The sequence below is a fragment of the Scyliorhinus torazame genome, chromosome 4 (assembly GCF_047496885.1).
Source record: "Scyliorhinus torazame isolate Kashiwa2021f chromosome 4, sScyTor2.1, whole genome shotgun sequence".
NCBI lineage: Eukaryota > Metazoa > Chordata > Chondrichthyes > Carcharhiniformes > Scyliorhinidae > Scyliorhinus > Scyliorhinus torazame.
In genome coordinates this window covers 181692897-181713619 of record NC_092710.1, presented here as the reverse complement: position 1 = coordinate 181713619, position 20723 = coordinate 181692897, and the positions used below count along the sequence as shown (strand labels likewise).

Below are 20723 nucleotides of genomic sequence, written 5' to 3'. Positions count from 1 at the left end.
CAGGCAGCCCGGCGAACCATGTCCATATGTTTTGGTCATGCCCGGCACTGGAGGGGTTCTGGAGAGGAGTGGCGGGAGCAATATCTCAGGTGGTGAAAGTCCGGGTCAAGCCAAGCTGGGGGCTAGCAATATTTGGGGTAGTGGACGAACCGGGAGTGCAGGAGGCGAAAGAGGCCGGCATTCTGGCCTTTGCGTCCCTAGTACCCCGGTGAAGGATCTTACTAATGTGGAAGGAGGCGAAGCCCCCCAGCCTGGAGGCCTGGATAAATGATATGGCTGGGTTCATAAAGTTGGAGAGGATTAAGTTTGCCTTGAGATGGTCTGCGCAGGGGTTCTACAGGCGGTGGCAACTGTTCCTAGACTATCTCGCGGAGCATTAGAGGAAGGTCGGTCAGCAGCAGCAGCAACCTTGGGGGGGTGGGGGGGGGAAGAGGGGACGTCCTGGGAGGGGGTAGGGGGGAAGGGGGGACTGCCTGGGAGGGTGGATGAGCAAGATATAACATGAAGGGTTGGGGAAGCTGGCATGTACGGGTGAGGGCCAGTGTACAAAGCTGTGTAAATATATCATTTTGCCATGTATATATCTTGCTCTGCGCGATTTCTCGTTTTTTTTGTTACGAGGGGGGGGGCGGTTATTGTTAAAAAACTTTAATAAATATATATTTTTTTTAAAAGTAAAGAGATGGAAGGGTAGCCAACAATACTATCAAGTGGCACTGACTGAGCAATCACCAGCTGACAGCTGCTCACTTTGCCTTCTCCCAGGGCCTCTTTGCTCCTGGCTTAATTACATCAAGGCAGCATTTGACTAAGTGCAGCATCAAAAAACCCCAGCAAAACTGGTCAATAGGAACCAGGAAGAAAACTCCACTGGTTGGAGCCATATCTAGTTGAAACAAAAATGGTTTTGGTTGTTGAAAGCCAATCATATCAGTCCCAGGACTGTGGAGTCTCTCAGGGTAGTGCCCTTGACCCAACCATCTTCAGCTATTTTATCAGACTTTCACTCCATCTCAGGTCAGAAGTGGAGATGTTTGCTGATGATTGCACAATGTTCACATTCGCAATTCCCCAGGTACTGAAGCAGTCTGTGTCCATATGTAGTAAGACTTAAACAACATTCAGGCTTGGGCTGGTAAGTGCCAAGTGACACTTGTCACACAAGCACCATGCAAAGGCATCTCTCCTTGAAATTCAATAGCATTAGCCTCTCTAACTACCCCACTCTCTAAATCCTGGGGCTTGCCACTATTTTAGTACAGACTTTTCTGCTTACCCATGCCTGCCACAGGATGATTGTTACCATTTCCTGTGGTGGGATTCAAGCCTGGATCTCCAGAACATTGCTCTAGGCTTGTGGTTTATCAGTTCAGTGACCTAGCCCAGAAACTGAATTGGGCTTGTCATATAATTACAATGGTTAGGAGAGCAGGGTCGAGGCTCGGAATTCTGTGGTGAGGAACTCACCTCCTGATTCCCTTGTTGAAGACAACAGTCAGGAAGGAGTGTAATGGAATACTCCCCATTTGCCTGGATGAGTGCAGTTCCAACAACACAAGAAGATCAACACCCTCAGGAGAAAACAGCCCGTTTGATTGGCATTCTCTCCACCACTGATGCACATTGGCAGAAGTGTGCACCATTTACGAGATGCACTGCAGCTCCTTCGACAGCAACCTTCCAAACCCATGACCATAGCCACATAAAAGGACAAGGGCAGCAGATGCAATGGCACACCACCACCAAGCTCCCCTCCGAGCCACACATCATCCTGCCTTGGAACTATATTGCCATTCCTTCACTGCCGCTGGGTCAAAATCCTAGAACTCCTTTCCTTAACAGCACTGCGAGTGTTCCTACATCAGATGGACTGCAGCAGTTCAAGAAGGCAGCTCAACATCACCTTTTCGAGGGCAATTTGGGATGAGAAATAAATGCAGACCTACCGTCCCATGAATGAATAAATAAAGAAAAAATTCATATATAAAAATAATTCCCCAAATCTCCATAGTTTTTAAAGCCCCAATCTTAGCAGTATTTAAATGTTAAATAACGTCGAAGAAACAATTTATCAAAATCAAACAATGCAATGTGGTGTCTCCTTTAAATCATCGACTGCAGTGCACGCTTGTCTTATAACATTTCTTTTGCTTCAACAATCTGGGTATTTTCCAGTGGTTGGTAATGTTTTCTCCTTTTGAGATGCACTCATTAGTATTCACTAAATATTGTTTTAAGACTGCAAATCCGTTTCCATCAGTATCCACTGCATTACCTGTGATGCAAAGCTTACAGCTACAATATTTATAATGCCATGGGATGCTTTTAAACATAGTGGCATTGCCAGGTCCACCATATCTACCTGTCCTCCTCACAAGCTGACAGATACACCAATCTGTTGAACAATTTCATGCTTGGACGTTGATTTAAAATTTAAATGCAAGACATCATAAATAAGAATTTTGTGGGAAAAGATATTGGTATTAATTGAGTGAAATTATCTGTAATTTTTTAAAAATTATTTATATTGGGGCTGGAATTTTCAGCCCTTGTTTTTTTTGGGGGGTGGGGAAGAGTGGAGAGGGTGGAGAATTGAATGGGAGATGCATAACGGCATTTATGGCAGAAAAGTTTTGCCACTCGATTGTCCCCACCACCTCAACAATGACTTAACAGGGATCCCGACTTTTAAAGTTGGGATTCCCATTTACCTCTTATTTGTAATGTGTTGGTCTGTCCATTCACAACAGGTCCCCATGGCGAACCTCCTAGAGGTGCACAGGTGGCTACAGATCCCAGGGAAAGGGGGACATGCCTGGCACTGCTCCTTGGTACTGCCTGGGCACTGGATGGGGAACTCTGGCACTGCCCCCTGGGGGTGGGGGGGGGGGGGGGGGGGGGGTGGGGGGGGGGGGGGGGTCCATGGTGGGAGACAGTTAATCCCGAGGGGAGTACGGTGTTCCGTTTCTGTGGGGTCCTTGTTTTTTCTATTTTTTTTTCCATCTGGTCCCCCTTTAACACTACCCAGTCAGCGTGACGTCATGGGATACGCCTCCTAGATTATTTCTGGCTGAGTGTCAAAACATAATGACAAAAGGCAGCAGTGCAGCTGGCAGGTTACACCACGCTTCTCCAGCCTGAGTTGACAGTTTAAATCAGAAAATTATTCACATGGGGTCATTTTGCAAATTCACACTCCTGGTATTGCCCTTTCCCAGCCAAGTGTGTTTGTTGGAAATGCAGGTGCAGGCCCCTTAGGCTGGATTGAAAGTCATGGGTACAGCATGCCAGAATTCTTATTATGCCCCAACTGACAAATCGCTATGTCCGATGCACAAATTGATAAACATCCTTTATAAGTTTAAAGCAGGTGATCAGGGAATTGGGGCAAGGGAATGGCAAGAAAGAAAATTCCATTCAAATCATAATAGTGTCCAAATTCATGAAATTAATAATCTTATCCTTTTTTTCTTTTTCTGCCAGTGTAATCCTGTGATGATAGATGCCAAGGAAGTCTCTGCTGCCCATCGAGCCCGTTACTTCTGGGGTAACCTTCCTGGTATGAACAGGTTGGTGAAAGAACGGTGTGGGACCAATACTGAGAATTAGCCAGTGGACAACATGACACAGTGAGACTCAGCAGAATATTCTGTCAGCGAACATACATTATCTATAGAAATCCTTAGACTCACCATTTGATCCTAGATTTTATTCCCTTTTGTTTCTTCCGTATAGCTCCTTTCAGGAAGAAACATAATGTGGTCCAGGTTGTAGTGTTCTTACATTGTGATTGGTTGACTAGATGCAAGGTGAGGTATATTTGTCAGTTTTTCCTGTTTCTGCAGAGGAACTTATTTCTACAATTATCCCATCTGACGAAGAGCTGGGCAAATTTCTAGAAATGACAGGTTAGAAACTTGAAACTGGTGACTGCCTTTTGGAGACAGACAAAGCCTTACGCTGGAGTTAAGCAATTCTAAATTGTCAACATTTTATTTCCAATTATTGTACCTGATTTTGTCCTTTTATATTTTCTTCCTTTATAAATTAATCCACATGTTCAATTCCAAAAGCACTATGATATAAATGTAACATCACTAGTATGACCCTAGGATTCAGGTCATCAAGTCCAAGGGATTTGTCAGCCTTTAGTCCCATTAGTTTGTTAATACCTTTGTGATTGTTTTAAGTTCCTCAATGTCTTTTGCTCCTTGACTTTTTACTATTCTTGGGAAGCTGTTATTGTCTTCAGCTGCGAAGACTAATACAAAATACTTGTTCAAAGTCTTTGCATTTTCATGGTTCCTGTTATTGATTCCCCAGTCTCACCCTCTAAGAGACCAACTTTTAATTTAGCTACTCTCTTCCTTTGCATGTAGAAACTCTCCAAATCTGTTTTTATATTTCTTGCTAGTTTACTGTCATTCTAATATCTCTTTTTTTTGTCATCCCTTGCTAGTTTCTACATTTTTTCCAATATTCTGGCCTACCACGAATCTTTGCAAACTTGTGCACCTATTCTTCCATTCTTAGCCACGGATGGTTCATCCTCCTTGTAGAAGGTGTCATTCTCTTTTTTAAAACAATATTTTTATTGAGAAAAGTTATTCAATGTAACACTGCAAAACCATAATACACAACAAATACAATTCCAGACTCAACATCCCCACCAATCCCACCCTTCACAACAAGAAAGGGAAAAACAACCGAGTCAAACCAGAAACGAAACCAGGAATATACTTGATATATTCTTGACCGTTTCTAAGTACAAAAACTCCACAATCATCGTCAACCAGGACAAAGCACTGGACAGAACCAGAGCCCTCCACCCAAACAGAACTCGTCTTTGGGCTATCAGCGAGGGGAGGGCAAAACCATTCGCCTTTGGCCCCGTCTGCAACTCTGGCGAGTCCAAGACCCCAAAGATAGCCACCAGCAGGCAAGGTTCCAACTCAATCCCAAGAATCCCTGACATGGTGCTAATGAAGGAGACTCAAAAGCTCTCAAGTTTAGGATAAAACCAGAAAATATGCGTATGATTCACCGGATCCCGTGAACAAGACTCACAACTATCCTCTACTCCCAGATGAGAAACACTCATCTGCACCCTGGTCAGACGTGTCCTATGCACCATGTTAAACTGAATCAAGCTGAGACTAGCACATAAGGAGGTTGAGTTGACCCTGTGCAGAGCCTCATTCTACACCTCCTCCATCAAAAACCTGACCCAGCTCCCTTTTCCACTTCCTTTTTACCTCATCCAATGAAGATTGCTCCATTGATGCAAGTCGACTACAAATATCCGATATCTTCCCCTCCCCGAGCTCAACCACCAAAGGGACCCTATCCATCAAAGAGGGTGAGGGTGCCAAGGGGAAGGAAGGAATCTCTTCACGCAAAACGTTATGCACTTTATAATACCTAAACAGATTAGTCTTCGGAAGCTGGAACTTATAATAATAATAATAATTGCTTATTGTCACAAGTAGGCTTCGATGAAGTTACTGTGAAAAGCCCCTAGTCGCCACATTCCGGCGGATTTTCGGGGAGACCGATACGGGAATTAAACCGGCGCTGTTGGCATTGTTGTGCATTACAAGCCAGCTGTTTAGCCCACTGCGGTAACCAGCCCCTGGAACTTGCCCTACCATTCATCAAAACCAGTGAACTTCCCCTCTATAAACACATTCCTAAACCGCTCCAATCCCTCCTCCCCCAGACGCCAAAGGACGAGTCCAAAACTGCTGGAACAAAGCGATGTTTTCCGCAGATTGAGTCTAACAATGGCATGGTACCAAGCTTGAAATGTCGCCTCAACTGTCTCCATATTCTTAGAGTGGCTACAACCACCGGACTTGAAGCCCACTTTGCGGGGGAAAATGGAAGCAGACCCAAAACCAAGGCTCTCAAATTAGTACTCTACAGGCACTCCTCTCCATCTGCTGCCATATGGACTCCGTACCCTTAAATCACCCCGTACCTTTTCCATGTCCGTTACCCAATAATAAAATAACAGATTGGGCAACATCTTTGTCTCTGCAAAAACACCCTACAAATCCGTGTGGTCTTGCCCACCCAAATAAAAGAACATATCATTTTATTAACTTTCATAAATAAATATTTGGGGAGGAAAACTGGGAGACAATGGAACAAAAATAGAAACCTTAGGAAGATACTCATCTTTACCGATTGACCCTGGCCCCCCCAGGGACAAATGGAGGTTTTCCCATTTCGTCAAATCAGACTTGACCACATTTACCAGACCAGCAAGATTTATAGAATTTACAGTGCATAAGGGGGGCATTCGGTCCATCGAGTTTGCACCGGCCCTTGGAAAGAGCACCCTACTGCAGCCCACGTCTCCACCCTATCCCCGTAACCCAGTAACCCCACCTAACATCTTAGGCCACCAAGGGGCAATTAAGCATGGCCAATCCACCTAACCGGCACATCTTTGAACTGTGGGAAGAAACCGGAGCACCCGGAGGAAACCCACGCAGACACTGGGAGGAAGTGCAAACTCCATAGGCACCATAGGCAGTCACCCAAGCCGGAATTGAACCCATGTCCCTGAAGCTGTGAAGCAGCACTGCTAACCACTGTGCCACCGTGCGCTGTAAAATTCAGTTTATGGGCCACCTGGATTTCCAGATAATGGAAGCTGGACCTGGCCAGGCAAAAAGGCAACCTCCCCAGGTCAGGTGGATTCAACAGAAAGTATTTGTCTTTGCCTAAGTTCAATTTATATCCCGAGAAAGAAACAAAGCGTCTCAGCAGCTTCATTATTTCCTCTACACTGGAGAAACCATCCACGTACAAATTCACCCGATATCTCTTTCTCCCCTCTCTATTTCCCTCCACCTCTTAGATGATTTAAATGATGTGGCCAGATGCTCAATTGCCAAGGCCAACAACAGCAGGGACCATGGACAACCCAGCCTTGTACCTCTCGTCAGCTGGAAATAATTTCATCAAACCCATGCATTTCATGATCTCCTCCAGGCTCAATGGGGACTCAAACTCCTCACTTCTCTCTCATTCTACAACTGGGATAGACAACCCATCCTCCGGTCGCTCCGACTTATAAAGGCTCCAATAAAAAGCCTCATTTTTTTTTAATAAGCAATTTTAATGAGGTATTTTTGGCATTACAAACAACAACAGTATAAAAACAATGTACAAAGAACAATAGACATAGTGCAATCACCGACCTCCATCCCGCCAAGACCCGCCTAATTGACCCCCTATTCAACATTACCCCAACCCCCACCCCTGCTGACGATTAATTCTCCGCGAAGAAGTTGATGAATGGTTGCCACCTCCAGGCGAACCCTAACAGTGATCCTCTCAAGGCGAACTTAATCTTCTCTAGGCCGAGAAAGCTTGCCATGTCAGTGAGCCAAATCTCCGACTTCGGGGGCTTTGAGTCCCTCCAAGCTAGCATTATCCGTCTCCGGGCTACCAGGGAAGCAAAGGCCAGAACATCTGCCTCTTTCTCCTCCAGGATTCCCGGGTCTTCTGACACCCCAAAATTCATCCATCTTGTTATGAATGCTTAACACATTAAAAATAAAGAGACTTTAATTCCATCCTTTTACCATGATTCCCCACACTGATCTATTTTCTGGTGTACTCTTATGTTTCGACATTCTATCCCTTCAGTTATAGCCTGGTTATCATCACTGCCCTGCACTATTGCCTTGACATTTTTATTAACATCCACTCACTTTAACTCTTTTTTTTTAATAAATATTTTATTGAACATTTTTGGTCAACCAACACAGTACATTGTGCATCCTTTACACAATATTATAACAACACAAATAACAATGACCTATTTTATAAACAAAAAATGAATAAATAATAAATAACAAAAATGAAAACTAACCCTAATTGGCAACTGCCTTATCGCAAGTAACACTCTCCAAAGATATAATTTAACAGTCCAACATATAATTATCTGTCGCAACGACATATACATATTATACAGTATATATTAACAACCCTGAGAGTCCTTCTGGTTCCTCCTCTCCCCCCTCCCCCCCCCCCCCCACCCCCCCACCCCCACCCCCGGATCCTGGGCTGCTGCTGCTGCCTTCTTTTTTCCATTCCATCTATCTTTCTGCGAGGTATTCGACGAACGGTTGCCACCGCCTGGTGAACCCTTGAGCCGACCCCCTTAGAACGAACTTAATCCGCTCTAGCTTTATAAACCCTACCATATCATTTATCCAGGTCTCCACCCCTGGGGGCTTGGCTTCTTTCCACATTAACAATATCCTGCGCCGGGCTACTAGGGACGCAAAGGCCAAAACATCGGCCTCTCTCGCCTCCTGCACTCCCGGCTCTTGTGCAACCCCAAATATAGCCAACCCACAGCTTGGTTCGACCCGGACCCCCACTACTTTTGAAAGCACCTTTGTCACCCCCATCCAAAACCCCTGTAGTGCCGGGCATGACCAAAACATATGGGTATGATTCGCTGGGCTTCTCGAGCACCTCGCACACCTATCCTCCACCCCAAAAAATTTACTGAGCCGTGCTCCAGTCATATGCGCCCTGTGTAATACCTTAAACTGAATCAGGCTTAGCCTGGCACACGAGGCCGACGAGTTTACCCTGCTTAGGGCATCCGCCCACAGCCCCTCCTCGATCTCCTCCCCCAGCTCTTGTTCCCATTTCCCTTTTAGTTCATCTACCATAGTCTCCCCTTCGTCCCTCATTTCCCTATATATATCTGACACCTTACCATCCCCCACCCATGTCTTTGAGATCACTCTGTCCTGCACCTCTTGTGTCGGGAGCTGCGGGAATTCCCTCACCTGTTGCCTTGCAAAAGCCCTCAGTTGCATTTACCTGAATGCATTCCCTTGCGGCAAAGCATATTTCTCGGTCAGCGCTCCCAGACTCGCGAACTTCCCATCCACAAACAGATCTTTCAGTTGCGTTATTCCTGCTCTTTGCCACATTCCATATACCCCATCCATTCCCCCCGGGGCAAACCTATGGTTGTTTCTTATCGGGGACCCCCCCAAGGCTCCAGTCTTTCCCCTATGCCATCTCCACTGTCCCCAAATCTTCAGTGTAGCCACCACCACCGGGCTTGTGGTGTAGTTCCTCGGTGAGAACGGCAATGGGGCTGTCACCATAGCCTGCAGGCCAGTCCCCCTACAGGACGCCCTCTCTAATCTCTTCCACGCCGCTCCCTCCTCCTCTCCCATCCACTTACTCACCATTGAAATATTAGCGGCCCAATAATACTCACTTAGGCTCGGTAGTGCCAGCCCCCCCCTATCCCTGCTACGCTGTAAGAATCCCTTCCTCACTCTCGGGGTCTTCCCGGCCCACACAAAACCCATGATGCTCTTTTCAATCCTTTTAAAAAAAGCCTTCGTGATCACCACCGGGAGGCACTGAAACACAAAGAGGAATCTCGGGAGGACCACCATCTTAACCGCCTGCACCCTCCCTGCCAGTGACAGGGATACCATATCCCATCTCTTGAAATCCTCCTCCATTTGTTCCACCAACCGCGTTAAATTTAACCTATGCAATGTGCCCCAATTCTTGGCTATCTGGATCCCCAGGTAACGAAAGTCCCTTATTACCTTCCTCAACGGTAGGTCCTCTATTTCTCTACTCTGCTCCCCTGGATGCACCACAAACAACTTACTTTTTCCCATGTTCAATTTATACCCTGAAAAATCCCCAAACTCCCCAAGTATCCGCATTATTTCTGGCATCCCCTCCGCCGGGTCTGCCACGTATAGTAGCAAATCGTCCGCATACAAAGATACCCGGTGTTCTTCTCCTCCTCTAAGTACTCCCCTCCACTTCTTGGAACCCCTCAACGCTATCGCCAGGGGCTCAATCGCCAGTGCAAACAATAATGGGGACAGAGGGCATCCCTGCCTTGTCCCTCTATGGAGCCGAAAATATGCAGATCCCCGTCCATTCGTGACCACGCTCGCCATCGGGGCCCTATACAACAGCTGCACCCATCTAACATACCGCTCTCCAAAACTAAATCTCCTCAACACCTCCCACAAATAATCCCACTCCACTCTATCAAATGCTTTCTCGGCATCCATCGCCACTACTATCTCCGTTTCCCCCTCTGGTGGGGCCATCATCATTACCCCTAACAGCCTCCGTATATTCGTGTTCAGCTGTCTCCCCTTCACAAACCCAGTTTGGTCCTCGTGGACCACCCCCGGGACACATTCCTCTATTCTCATTGCCATTACCTTGGCCAGGATCTTGGCATCTACATTTAGGAGGGAAATAGGTCTATAGGACCCGCATTGTAGCGGGTCCTTTTCCTTCTTTAAGAGAAGCGATATCGTTGCTTCAGACATAGTCGGGGGCAGTTGTCCCCATTCCTTTGCCTCATTAAAGGTCCTCGTCAATACCGGGGCGAGCAAGTCCACATATTTTCGATAGAATTCGACTGGGAATCCATCCGGTCCCGGGGCCTTTCCCGCCTGCATGCTCCTAATTCCTTTCACCACTTCTTCTACCTAGATCTGTGCTCCCAGTCCCACACTTTCCTGCTCTTCCACCTTGGGAAATTCCAGCCGATCCAAGAAGCCCATCATTCTCTCCCTCCCATCCGGGGGTTGAGCTTCATATAATTTTTTATAAAATGTCTTGAACACTCCATTCACTCTCTCCGCTCCCCGCTCCATCTCTCCTTCCTCATCCCTCACTCCCCCTATTTCCCTCGCTGCTCCCCTTTTCCTCAATTGGTGTGCCAGCAACCTGCTCGCCTTCTCCCCATATTCGTACTGTACACCCTGTGCCTTCCTCCATTGTGCCTCTGCAGTGCCCGTAGTCAGCAAGTCAAATTCTACATGTAGTCTTTGCCTTTCCTTGTACAGTCCCTCCTCCGGTGCTTCCGCATATTGTCTGTCCACCCTCAAAAGTTCTTGCAGCAACCGCTCCCGTTCCTTACTCTCCTGCTTCCCTTTATGTGCCCTTATTGATATCAGCTCCCCTCTAACCACCGCCTTCAACGCCTCCCAGACCATTCCCACCTGGACCTCCCCATTATCATTGAGTTCCAAGTACTTTTCAATGCACCCCCTCACCCTTAGACACCCCCCCTCATCTGCCATTAGTCCCATGTCCATTCTCCAGGGTGGGCGCCCTCCTGTTTCCTCCCCTATCTCCAAGTCTACCCAGTGTGGAGCGTGATCCGAAATGGCTATAGCCGTATACTCCGTTCCCCTCACCTTCGGGATCAACGCCCTTCCCAGCACAAAAAAGTCTATTCGCGAGTAGACTTTATGGACATAGGAGAAAAACGAGAACTCCTTACTCCTAGGTCTGCTAAATCTCCACGGGTCTACACCTCCCATCTGCTCCATAAAATCTTTAAGTACCTTGGCTGCTGCCGGCCTCCTTCCAGTCCTGGACTTCGACCTATCCAGCCCTGGTTCCAACACCGTATTAAAATCTCCCCCCATTATCAGCTTTCCCATCTCTAGGTCCGGAATGCGTCCTAGCATCCACCTCATAAAATTGGCATCATCCCAGTTCAGGGCATATACGTTTACCAAAACCACCGTCTCCCCCTGTAGTTTGCCACTCACCATCACGTATCTGCCCCCGTTATCCGCCACTATAGTCTTTGCCTCGAACATTACCCGCTTCCCCACTAATATAGCCACCCCCCCTGTTTTTCGCATCTAGCCCCGAATGGAACACCTGCCCCACCCATCCTTTGCGTAGCCTAACCTGGTCTATCAGTTTCAGGTGCGTTTCCTGTAACATAACCACATCTGCCTTAAGTTTCTTAAGGTGTGCGAGTACCCGTGCCCTCTTTATCGGCCCGTTCAGCCCTCTCACGTTCCACGTGATCAGCCGGGTTGGGGGGCTTCCTACGCCCCCCCCCCCCCCCCCCTTGTCGATTAGCCATCCCCTTTTTCCAGCTCCTCACCCGGTTCCCACGCAGCTGTATCTCCCCCAGGCGGTGCCCCCCCGCCCATCCCCTCCCATACCAGCTCCCCCCTCTCCCCAGCAGCAGCAACCCAGTAATTCCCCCCCCCACTAGATCCCCCGCTAGCGTAATTACTCCCCCCATGTTGCTCCCAGAAGTCAGCAAACTCTGGCCGACCTCGGCTTCCCCCCGTGACCTCGGCTCGCACCGTGCGACGCCCCCTCCTTCCTGCTTCTCTATTCCCGCCATGATTATCATAGCGCGGGGACCAAGCCCGCGCTTCTCCCTTGGCCCCGCCCCCAATGGCCAACGCCCCATCTCCTCCACCTCCCCTCCTCCCCCCATCACCACCTGTGGAAGAGAGAAAAGTTACCACATCGCAGGATTAGTACATAAAACTCCTCTTTCCCCCCTTTTTAACCCCCCTCTTCGCCCCCCACATTCGCCCCACCACTTTGTTCAAATGTTCTTTTTAATAACCCGCTCATTCCAGTTTTTCTTCCACAATAAAAGTCCACGCTTCATCCGCCGTCTCAAAGTAGTGGTGCCTCCCTCGATATGTGACCCACAGTCTTGCCGGTTGCAGCATTCCAAATTTTATCTTCTTTTTATGAAGCACCGCCTTGGCCCGATTAAAGCTCGCCCTCCTTCTCGCCACCTCCGCACTCCAGTCTTGATAAACCCGGATCACCGCGTTCTCCCATTTACTGCTCCGAGTTTTCTTTGCCCATCTAAGGACCATTTCTCTATCCTTAAAACGGAGGAATCTCACCACTATGGCTCTGGGAATTTCTCCTGCTCTCGGTCCTCGCGCCATCACTCGGTATGCTCCCTCCACCTCCAATGGACCCGCCGGGGCCTCCGCTCCCATTAACGAGTGCAGCATCGTGTTCACATATGCCCCGACGTCCGCTCCCTCCGCACCTTCAGGAAGACCAAGAATCCTCAGGTTGTTCCTCCTTGCGTTGTTCTCCAGTGCCTCCAACCTTTCCACACATCGTTTCTGATGTGCCTCATGCGTCTCCGTCTTCACCACCAGGCCCTGTATATCGTCCTCATTCTCGGCTGCCTTTGCCTTCACGACCCGAAGCTCCCGCTCCTGGGTCTTTTGTTCCTCCTTTAGCCCTTCGATCGCCTGTAGTATCGGGGCCAACAGCTCTTTCTTCATTTCCTTTTTGAGCTCTTCCACACAGCATTTCAAGAACTCTTGTTGTTCAGGGCCCCATGTTAAACTGCCCCCTTCCGACGCCATCTTGGTTTTTGCTTGCCTTCCTTGCCGCTGTTCTAAAGGATCCACTGCAATCCGGCCACTTTCTCCTCCTTTTTTCATCCGTATCCAGGGGGGATTCCCTTCTGGTTTACCGCACAGTGTTTTTAGCCGTCAAAATTGCCGTTGGGGCTCCTATCAAGAGCCCAAAAGTCCGTTTCACCGGGAGCTGCCGAAACGTGCGACTCAGCTGGTCATCGCCGCACCCGGAAGTCCCACTCACTTTAACTCTTAACACTCCGATCATTTCGAGTAAATCTCTCTCTACATCCCTTATTACATGATGTGCTAGGACACAACACCCAGTGCAGTTCAAGTGAAGTACAATCTTTATACAGGACTTGGATGTAGGGACCAAATGTAATATTTCCAAATTTTATGATGACACAAAAGCAGGTGGGCACTTATGTTATGAAGAGGATGCAAGGAATCTTCAAAGGGATTTGGAAAGGCTAAGAGGGTGGGCATAACGTGGCAGATGGAATATATTGGGCAGGATTCTCCATTTGGGAGACTAAGTGTTGCCACCGGTTTTGAATAGCGTCCTATTCGCGATCCTGTTCGGGATGCTATTCCGTTAGTGAGTCAGGACATGCAAATGGGCCAGCACTCTACCGGCGCGAATTTAGAGCCCTTCCCGTCACAGCAGGCATTCTAACCGCAGGGCCGGAGTTAGCGTCAAAGAGCCTGGCAGCTGGAGCTGTTTTATGTGCTCCACTTACCACACACTCACTGTAGCCACGCAGGTGGCTCTCAGAAGACCTCTACCCTATAATACTGCTGACAGGGAAGGGACTTTCAAAGTGGAGACAGAGGCGGATTGATGACGGTGGTTGCGTGAGGGCGGGCCAGGGGAGGTGCGGGGCATGGGCCGATGACTGGGCTAGGGGAGGCTATGGCTGTCGGCAGGGAAGGGGGGGCGGGGTGCCCCCGACCAGACTGTTCACGTGGAACGTTTGTGGACTGAATGGGCCAGTCAAAAGGGCTCATGTATTCGTGCATTTGAAGGCGGACGTGGCCATATTGCAGGAGACACATTTGAAGGTGGGGGATCAGATTAGGTTAAGGAAGAGATGGGTTGGGCAAGTGTTCCATTCAGGGTTCGAGTTTAAAATGAGGGGGGTGGTGATTTTGGTTAATAAGCGGGTGGCATTCGAGGTGGGGAATATAGAAGCGGATCCGGGAGGTAGATATGTTATGGTTAGTGGGAAACTGGAGGGAATGGCCGTGGTGTTGGTAAATATATATGCCCCGAACTTGGATGACATGGAGTTTGTGAGACGGGTACTGGGAAAGATTCCAGATCTAGATTCGCATCGACTGATTATGGGGGAGATTTCAACACGGTCCTTGATTCAAGGCTGTATTGGTCGAGTTCTAGGTCTGGGAAGGTATCAGATATGGCTAAGGAGCTCCGGGGGTTCATGGAGCACATGGGGGGGTCGATCCGTGAAGATTCGGGAGGCCGAGGAGTAAGGAGTATTCATTTTACTCCCATGTGCATAAGGTGTATTCCAGGATAGACTTTTTTGTGATGGAAAAAACGCTGCTGGCTGAGGTGATAGATGCTGAATATTCAGAAATAGTGGTGTCACACCATGCCCCAAGTTAGTAAAGGAAAGCGCCCGCAATGGAGGTTGGATGTGGGGCTGTTAACGGAGGAGGAGGTGTGCGAGCGGGTGAGGGATGCCATTCGGGGATATATAAAGATCAATGATACGGGTGAGGTGGCGTCTGGGGTGGTCTGGGAGGCACTGAAGGCGGTTTTCAGGAGAGAACTCATCTCAATTCGGACCCATAAGGAGAAGGTTGAGCGGGCTGAGTTAGACAGACTTGTAGGTGAAATTTTACAGGTGGATAGGAGATATGCGGAGACTCCGGATGACGGGCTTCTGAAAGAGCGTCAGAGACTGCAGCTAGAATTTTGGCTCCTGTCCACAGGGAAGGAGGTGGGATAGCTGAGCAGGGTAAGGGGGGCAGTTTATGAATATGGGGGAAAAGCTAGTCGGATGCTGGTGCATCAGCTGAGGAAACAGGAGGCGGCGAGAGAGATAAGGAAAGTGAGGAATACAGGGGGGAAGGTGGTTCTGGACCCAGCAGGGGTGAATAATGTGTTTCGGGACTTTTACAGTAAATTGTATAAATCGGAACCCCCAGCCAGGGAAGAGGAGATTAAATGATTTTTGGGGGTGCTGGAGTTCCCGAGGATAGATGAGAAGTTGGTGGAGGATCTGGGAGCCCCAATTGGGCTTGGGGAGGTTGGGAGCGATGCAATCAGGCAAAGCCCTGGGACTGCACGGATACCCGGTGGAGTTCGATAAGACGTTTTTCCGGGCTGTTGGGGCCGCTTTTGGCAAAGGCTTTCAATGAGTCAAAGGAGTTAGGAGTGCTCCCCTCAACGTTATCGCAGGCTCCGATTTCCCTTATCTTGAAACGGGATAAGGATCCGGAAAGCTGGGTTGTATAGGCCAATCTCCTTGTTGAATGTGGATGCAAAATTGTTGGCAAAGGTCTTTGCCATACGGATAGAGGACTGTGTTCCGGGGGTAATAGGGGAGGACCAGACGGGATTTATGAAGGGACGACACCTGGCGTCCAACATTAGGTGGCTCCTCAATGGGATAATGATGCCTACGGAGGGCGCGAGGTCGAGGTGGTGGTGGCAATGGACGCAGAAAAGACCTTTGATCGGGTGGAGTGGAAATATCTGAGAGAGGTCCTGGGAAGGTTTGCTTTCAGGCAGGGATTAGTGGATTGGTTCCGGTTGCTATATCAGGCACCGGTGGCAAATGTAAGGACAAATCTGGTGCGATCGGAATAATGTAGCCTGTGTCAGGGGACGAGACAGGGATGTCCACTCTCCCCACTGGCCATAGAGCCTTTGGCAATGGCACGGAGGGCATCGATCATTTGGCGGGGGATAGTGAGAGGGGGCATGGAACACGGGGTCTCGCACTATGCGGATGATTTGCTCCTTTATATAACAGACCCATTGGGGGGATTGCAGGAATTATGGGGATACTGGAGGAATTTGGCTGGTTCTCAGGTTACAAACTGAATATGCGCAAGAGCGAGGTTTTTGCGATCCAGGAAAGGGGGCAGGAGAGGAGACTGAGGGAGATGCTGTTCAAGGTGCTGGGAGGGAATTTTAGGTACCTGGGTATTCAAGTGGCATGGGACTGGGGTCGGCTTCACAAATTAAATTTGTGGAGGTTGATAGAGCAGAAGAAGAGGGAGATCCGAAGGTGGGACGTGCTCCTGCTGTCGTTGGCGGGGAGGGTACAGACTGTGAAAATGACAGTCCTCCCGAGATTGCTGTTCTTTTTTCAGTGTCTCCCAATTTTCATCCCAAAGGCGTTTTTTAGGAAGATGAATGCGGTGATCTCGGATTTTATATGAGCTGGGAAACCCCCGCGGGTGAAGGTCCTACTTGAGCGAGGGTGCAGGCTGCATCCTGGGCTGCTAACATATCGATGGTTAGGATGGGGTGGGAGCGGTTAGAGGCTGCATCTTGTAAGGACATGAGTCTGAAGGCTTTGTTAACGGCACCTCTTGCCATTCTCGTTGGCTCGATACTCCACAAGCCCGGTGGTAGAGGCAGCCCTGAGGGTGTGGGGACAATGGAGGCAGCAGATGGGATTGGAGGGGCCGACGGTGTGGTCACCAATCTGTGACAACCACCGGTTCGATCCGGGTTTTTTTTAGGAGATGGCAGCAGGCAGGGATTGAGAGATTCGGAGATCTTTTTAATGAGGAGGGTTTCCCAGGTTTGGAGGACCTAGAGGAGGAGCTTGAGTGGCCTCGTAGGAATGGTGCGGACTTTGTTTGTAGGCAGGCCCCGGGCTTCCAGCACCTTCCACTAAGGGGGCTACAGGAAAAGGTGATGTAAAAAACAGGGGTTGGGAAGGGGAAGGTCTCGGAAATACATAAGGAATTGATGGAGTGGGAAGGAGTTCCAATAGGTAGGGTGAAGGAAGTGCGAGGAAGAGTTGGGAGGTGAGTTGGAAGTTGGGCTATGGGAGGAACCACTGAGGAGAGTTAATGCATCCTCGTTGTGTGCCAGGCTTAGCCTGATCCAATTCAAGTTGGTCCACAGGGCTCATATGACTGCGGCCCGAATGAGCAGGTATTTTGAGGAGGTGGAGGACAGGTGTGGGCACTGTGGGGGGAGACCCTGCGAATCATATGCACATGTTCTGCGCATGTCCGAGGTTGAGGGGCTTTTGGCAGGTGTTCGCAGATGTTGTGTCAGAGGTCCTGGAAGGGAGGGTGAAGCCGAGTCCAGAGGTGGTAATATTTGGAGTGTCGGAAAATCCAGGAGGCTGGGGTTGGGGGGAGGGGGGACTCGGAGCCTCCAAAGTCGGGGGTTTGGGTCAGCGACATGGCGGGGTTTCTCAGGTTGGAGAAAATCAAATTCGCCTTCAGGGGTTCATTACAGGGGTTCACTCGGAGGTGGCAGCTTCTTCAAGGAAAACTGACTGTCAGCGGTGTGTGGAGGGAGGCATGGAAGTGATGAATAAGGGTAGGGAAACTAATGAAGGGAGAACCGTGAGATGGTGTGGTTACATGGACCATGCTAGTTAGGGTTTAGGCTTGGGGGGTAAATGGTTATGTTATTGTGGCTTTTTTGTTTGGTTGGATCTCTTTGTTTAAAATGTTAAATTGTAAATGCCTTAATAAATTATTTCCTTAAACAAAAAGATCTGTACCCTGAGGTCGGGGGGCCGAGGCAGACATTCCGCTCCATGCCATTGAGGAGAGGAGGGACAACCTCTTCCTCAGGGTGGGCCGTAGACTCAAGCCTGCGCTCCTGAATGCAGCATGGGAGGTGGTGGCAGAGGCAGTCAGCATTGCCAGCCCAAGAGGAGGAGACAGCTGGTGATCCGGTTGGGGATCTCTGGTGAAGCCTCTGCCCTGAGAGGGCAGAGAACCAGGGTGCTCCAAAGGCCGGTGTAGGGGTCCTCTAGTTAGGGTGAGCTCTGCTGATCTCCTGCTTCCTCTGTAATCTGCCAACACCTGGTGGGCCCCTGATTGATCCACGCCAGTCCCCTTGAAGAAACAGTTCCACCACCTTGGCTTGGTCTTCCAGGGCCTCTTTCCCCTGCTGCCAAAACGTATCATCCAGAAACTCCACCAATTGCTCCATCGGCCACTGAGCAGGCAGCGCACCCTCTGCCATCTTTCCCTGTGGCACAACACAAAAACTCGCCTGCTCCAACAGCACTTTCTTTCTGGTGGTGCTCCTCGTCCATTGATCCATGCAACAGCCACACCAGAGGAGTATTACCTTCCCCAGGCAGCCCTGTACATTTTGCCCTCAAATACTTTCCCCTTCTGGTAGGGCATAGACCCCAAAAAATCTGTCTTGTGCGGGAGCCACTAAATGTGCAACCACTCACTCCATGGCCATCACAGCAAGTCCCCAAAAATCAGTTTTGCACAGGTGAGAATTTCTAACAGAACTTTACGCTGGTGCCCACCATGGCAATCAGGAAACCTGCTGGAGGCCTTGGGCATCCTGCTAATGAGATGCATATGGAGATTTAACCACCCATGCCCGATTCTCCGCAAAGCTAGTGGAAAAACACGCTAGTGTGAAACACATTTGAAAAATCTGATGGACGCATCTGGACAATATCTGGGCCTGCCTCAGGAGCTCGGAATGGAGGCCACCGGCATCCCTAGACACTGGAAAACCACAACAGTGTGTGGAGGAAGTATCTACAGGTGGACCTTCCAGATTCCCTGTCCTGGAGAAAGTCCATTGTCCAGCTTCAGTGTTCCTGGCGATCTATCTTAATTTCCAGGAGGTCCATCTTCTTCAATAACTCACATGGACAACATGGACATCGGTAACAGAGAGATTGGTTGTAGCGCACAATGACTTACGAGAGAGACGAATAGAGGTGAAGTCGATGAGGCTTTATTAAGCGTGACTTGTTCCCCGCAGTTCAGCAACAGACTGGAGCTGCGGGGAGAAGCCCAGGTTCTTATACTCTGCCTTCAGGGCGGAGCTAGGGATCAACAGCCAACCAGGACCCGGGATCTGTCAGCCAAAAGCATCACGGCTTCACAGTCCCACATGACCCCTAATGCATACTACCACATTCACCCCTTGTTAAAAATGAACCCGGCGGGGTGGTGCTTCGCATGGTGGTAGGGGTTTACAAGGCTGGTCCTGGGAGGAGAAAATTTTTGGCATGTCCTTTCAATGCTCTACACTTTGCCCTACATTGGGCTATGTACAGGGTTTGTGAACTATTTACAATATTCGTAAGAGGAAAGGAACATTCTCGTTAAAGTCCACAATATTCTTGTGTTACACCGATGCCACGAGTCGAGCGGGCGGTCTGGTCTTCCTTGTCGATCGCCTCAGCCCCGGTGGTGGTGCAGGTGCTTGTTCCCGCGTTGTCGTCTCCGGGAGCTTTTCGGTGTCTGCTTCTGTTTCACTCCTGGTCGGACATGGGAGGAGGACCGATCCTCCCGGGAAGGGGACGGTCGCGGGGTGCGCCGGTGGCAGGGAGGGGGTGATCGGTGTCGGGGGGGTGTGCGTGTTGCCGGCGGGTGCCAGGTCTCGCAGGGAGACTGTGTCCTGTCGGCCGTCGGGGTACGCCACGTAGGCGTACTGCGGGTTCGCGTGGAGGAAATGAACCCTCTCGACCAACGGGTCCGACTTGTGCGCCCGCACATGTTTCCGGAGCAAGATGGGTCCTGGGGCCGCCAGCCAGGTCGGCAGCGACGTTCCGGAGGAGGACTTCCTGGGGAAGACAAGGAGGCGCTCATGGGGCGTTTGGTTAGTGGTGGTACACAGCAGCGACCGGATGGAGTGGAGAGCGTCCGGAAGGACCTCCTGCCACCGTGAAACTGGGAGATCCCTGGACCGTAGGGCCAATAGGACGGTCTTCCAGACCGTGCCATTCTCCCTCTCTACTTGCCCGTTCCCCCGGGGGTTGTAGCTGGTCGTCCTGCTCGAGGCTATGCCCTTGCTGAGCAGGAACTGGCGCAGCTCGTCACTCATGAAGGAGGACCCCCTGTCGCTATGGATATATGCGGGGCAACCGAACAGTGTGAATATAGTGCTAAGGGCTTTAATAACTGTGGCCGCTGTCATGTCGGGGCAGGGGATGGCGAAAGGGAAACGGGAGTACTCGTCCACCACGTTCAGGAAGTATGTGTTTCGATCGGTGGAGGGGAGGGGCCCTTTGAAATCCAGACTGAGGCGTTCAAAGGGGCGGGAAGCCTTGATCAGGTGCGCTCTATCCGGCCTGAAAAAATGCGGTTTGCACTCAGCGCAGATGTGGCAGTTCCTGGTGACAGTACGGACCTCCTCCACGGAGTAGGGGAGGTTGCGAGACTTTATGAAATGGTAGAACCGAGTGACCCCCGGGTGGCAGAGGTCCTCGTGGAGGGTTTGGAGATGGTCTATTTGTGCGTTGGCACATGTGCCGCGGGATAGGGCATCGGACGGCTCGTTCAGCTTTCCGGGACGGTACAAGATCTCGTAGTTGAAGGTGG

At 49.8% G+C, this 20723-nt stretch overlaps 1 protein-coding gene across 13 annotated transcripts in view; it reads left to right on the top strand.

Moving 5' to 3' along the window:
• Positions 1-20723, top strand: part of dnmt3ab (DNA (cytosine-5-)-methyltransferase 3 alpha b) — an 846991-nt gene that overhangs the window by 755633 nt on the left and 70635 nt on the right. For all 13 annotated transcript variants that reach the window (XM_072498950.1, XM_072498942.1, XM_072498948.1 and 10 more), the window contains one exon: positions 3484-3569. In XM_072498950.1, coding sequence (XP_072355051.1) covers positions 3484-3569 — 86 coding nt within the window. The remainder of the gene's footprint in view (positions 1-3483; positions 3570-20723) is intronic.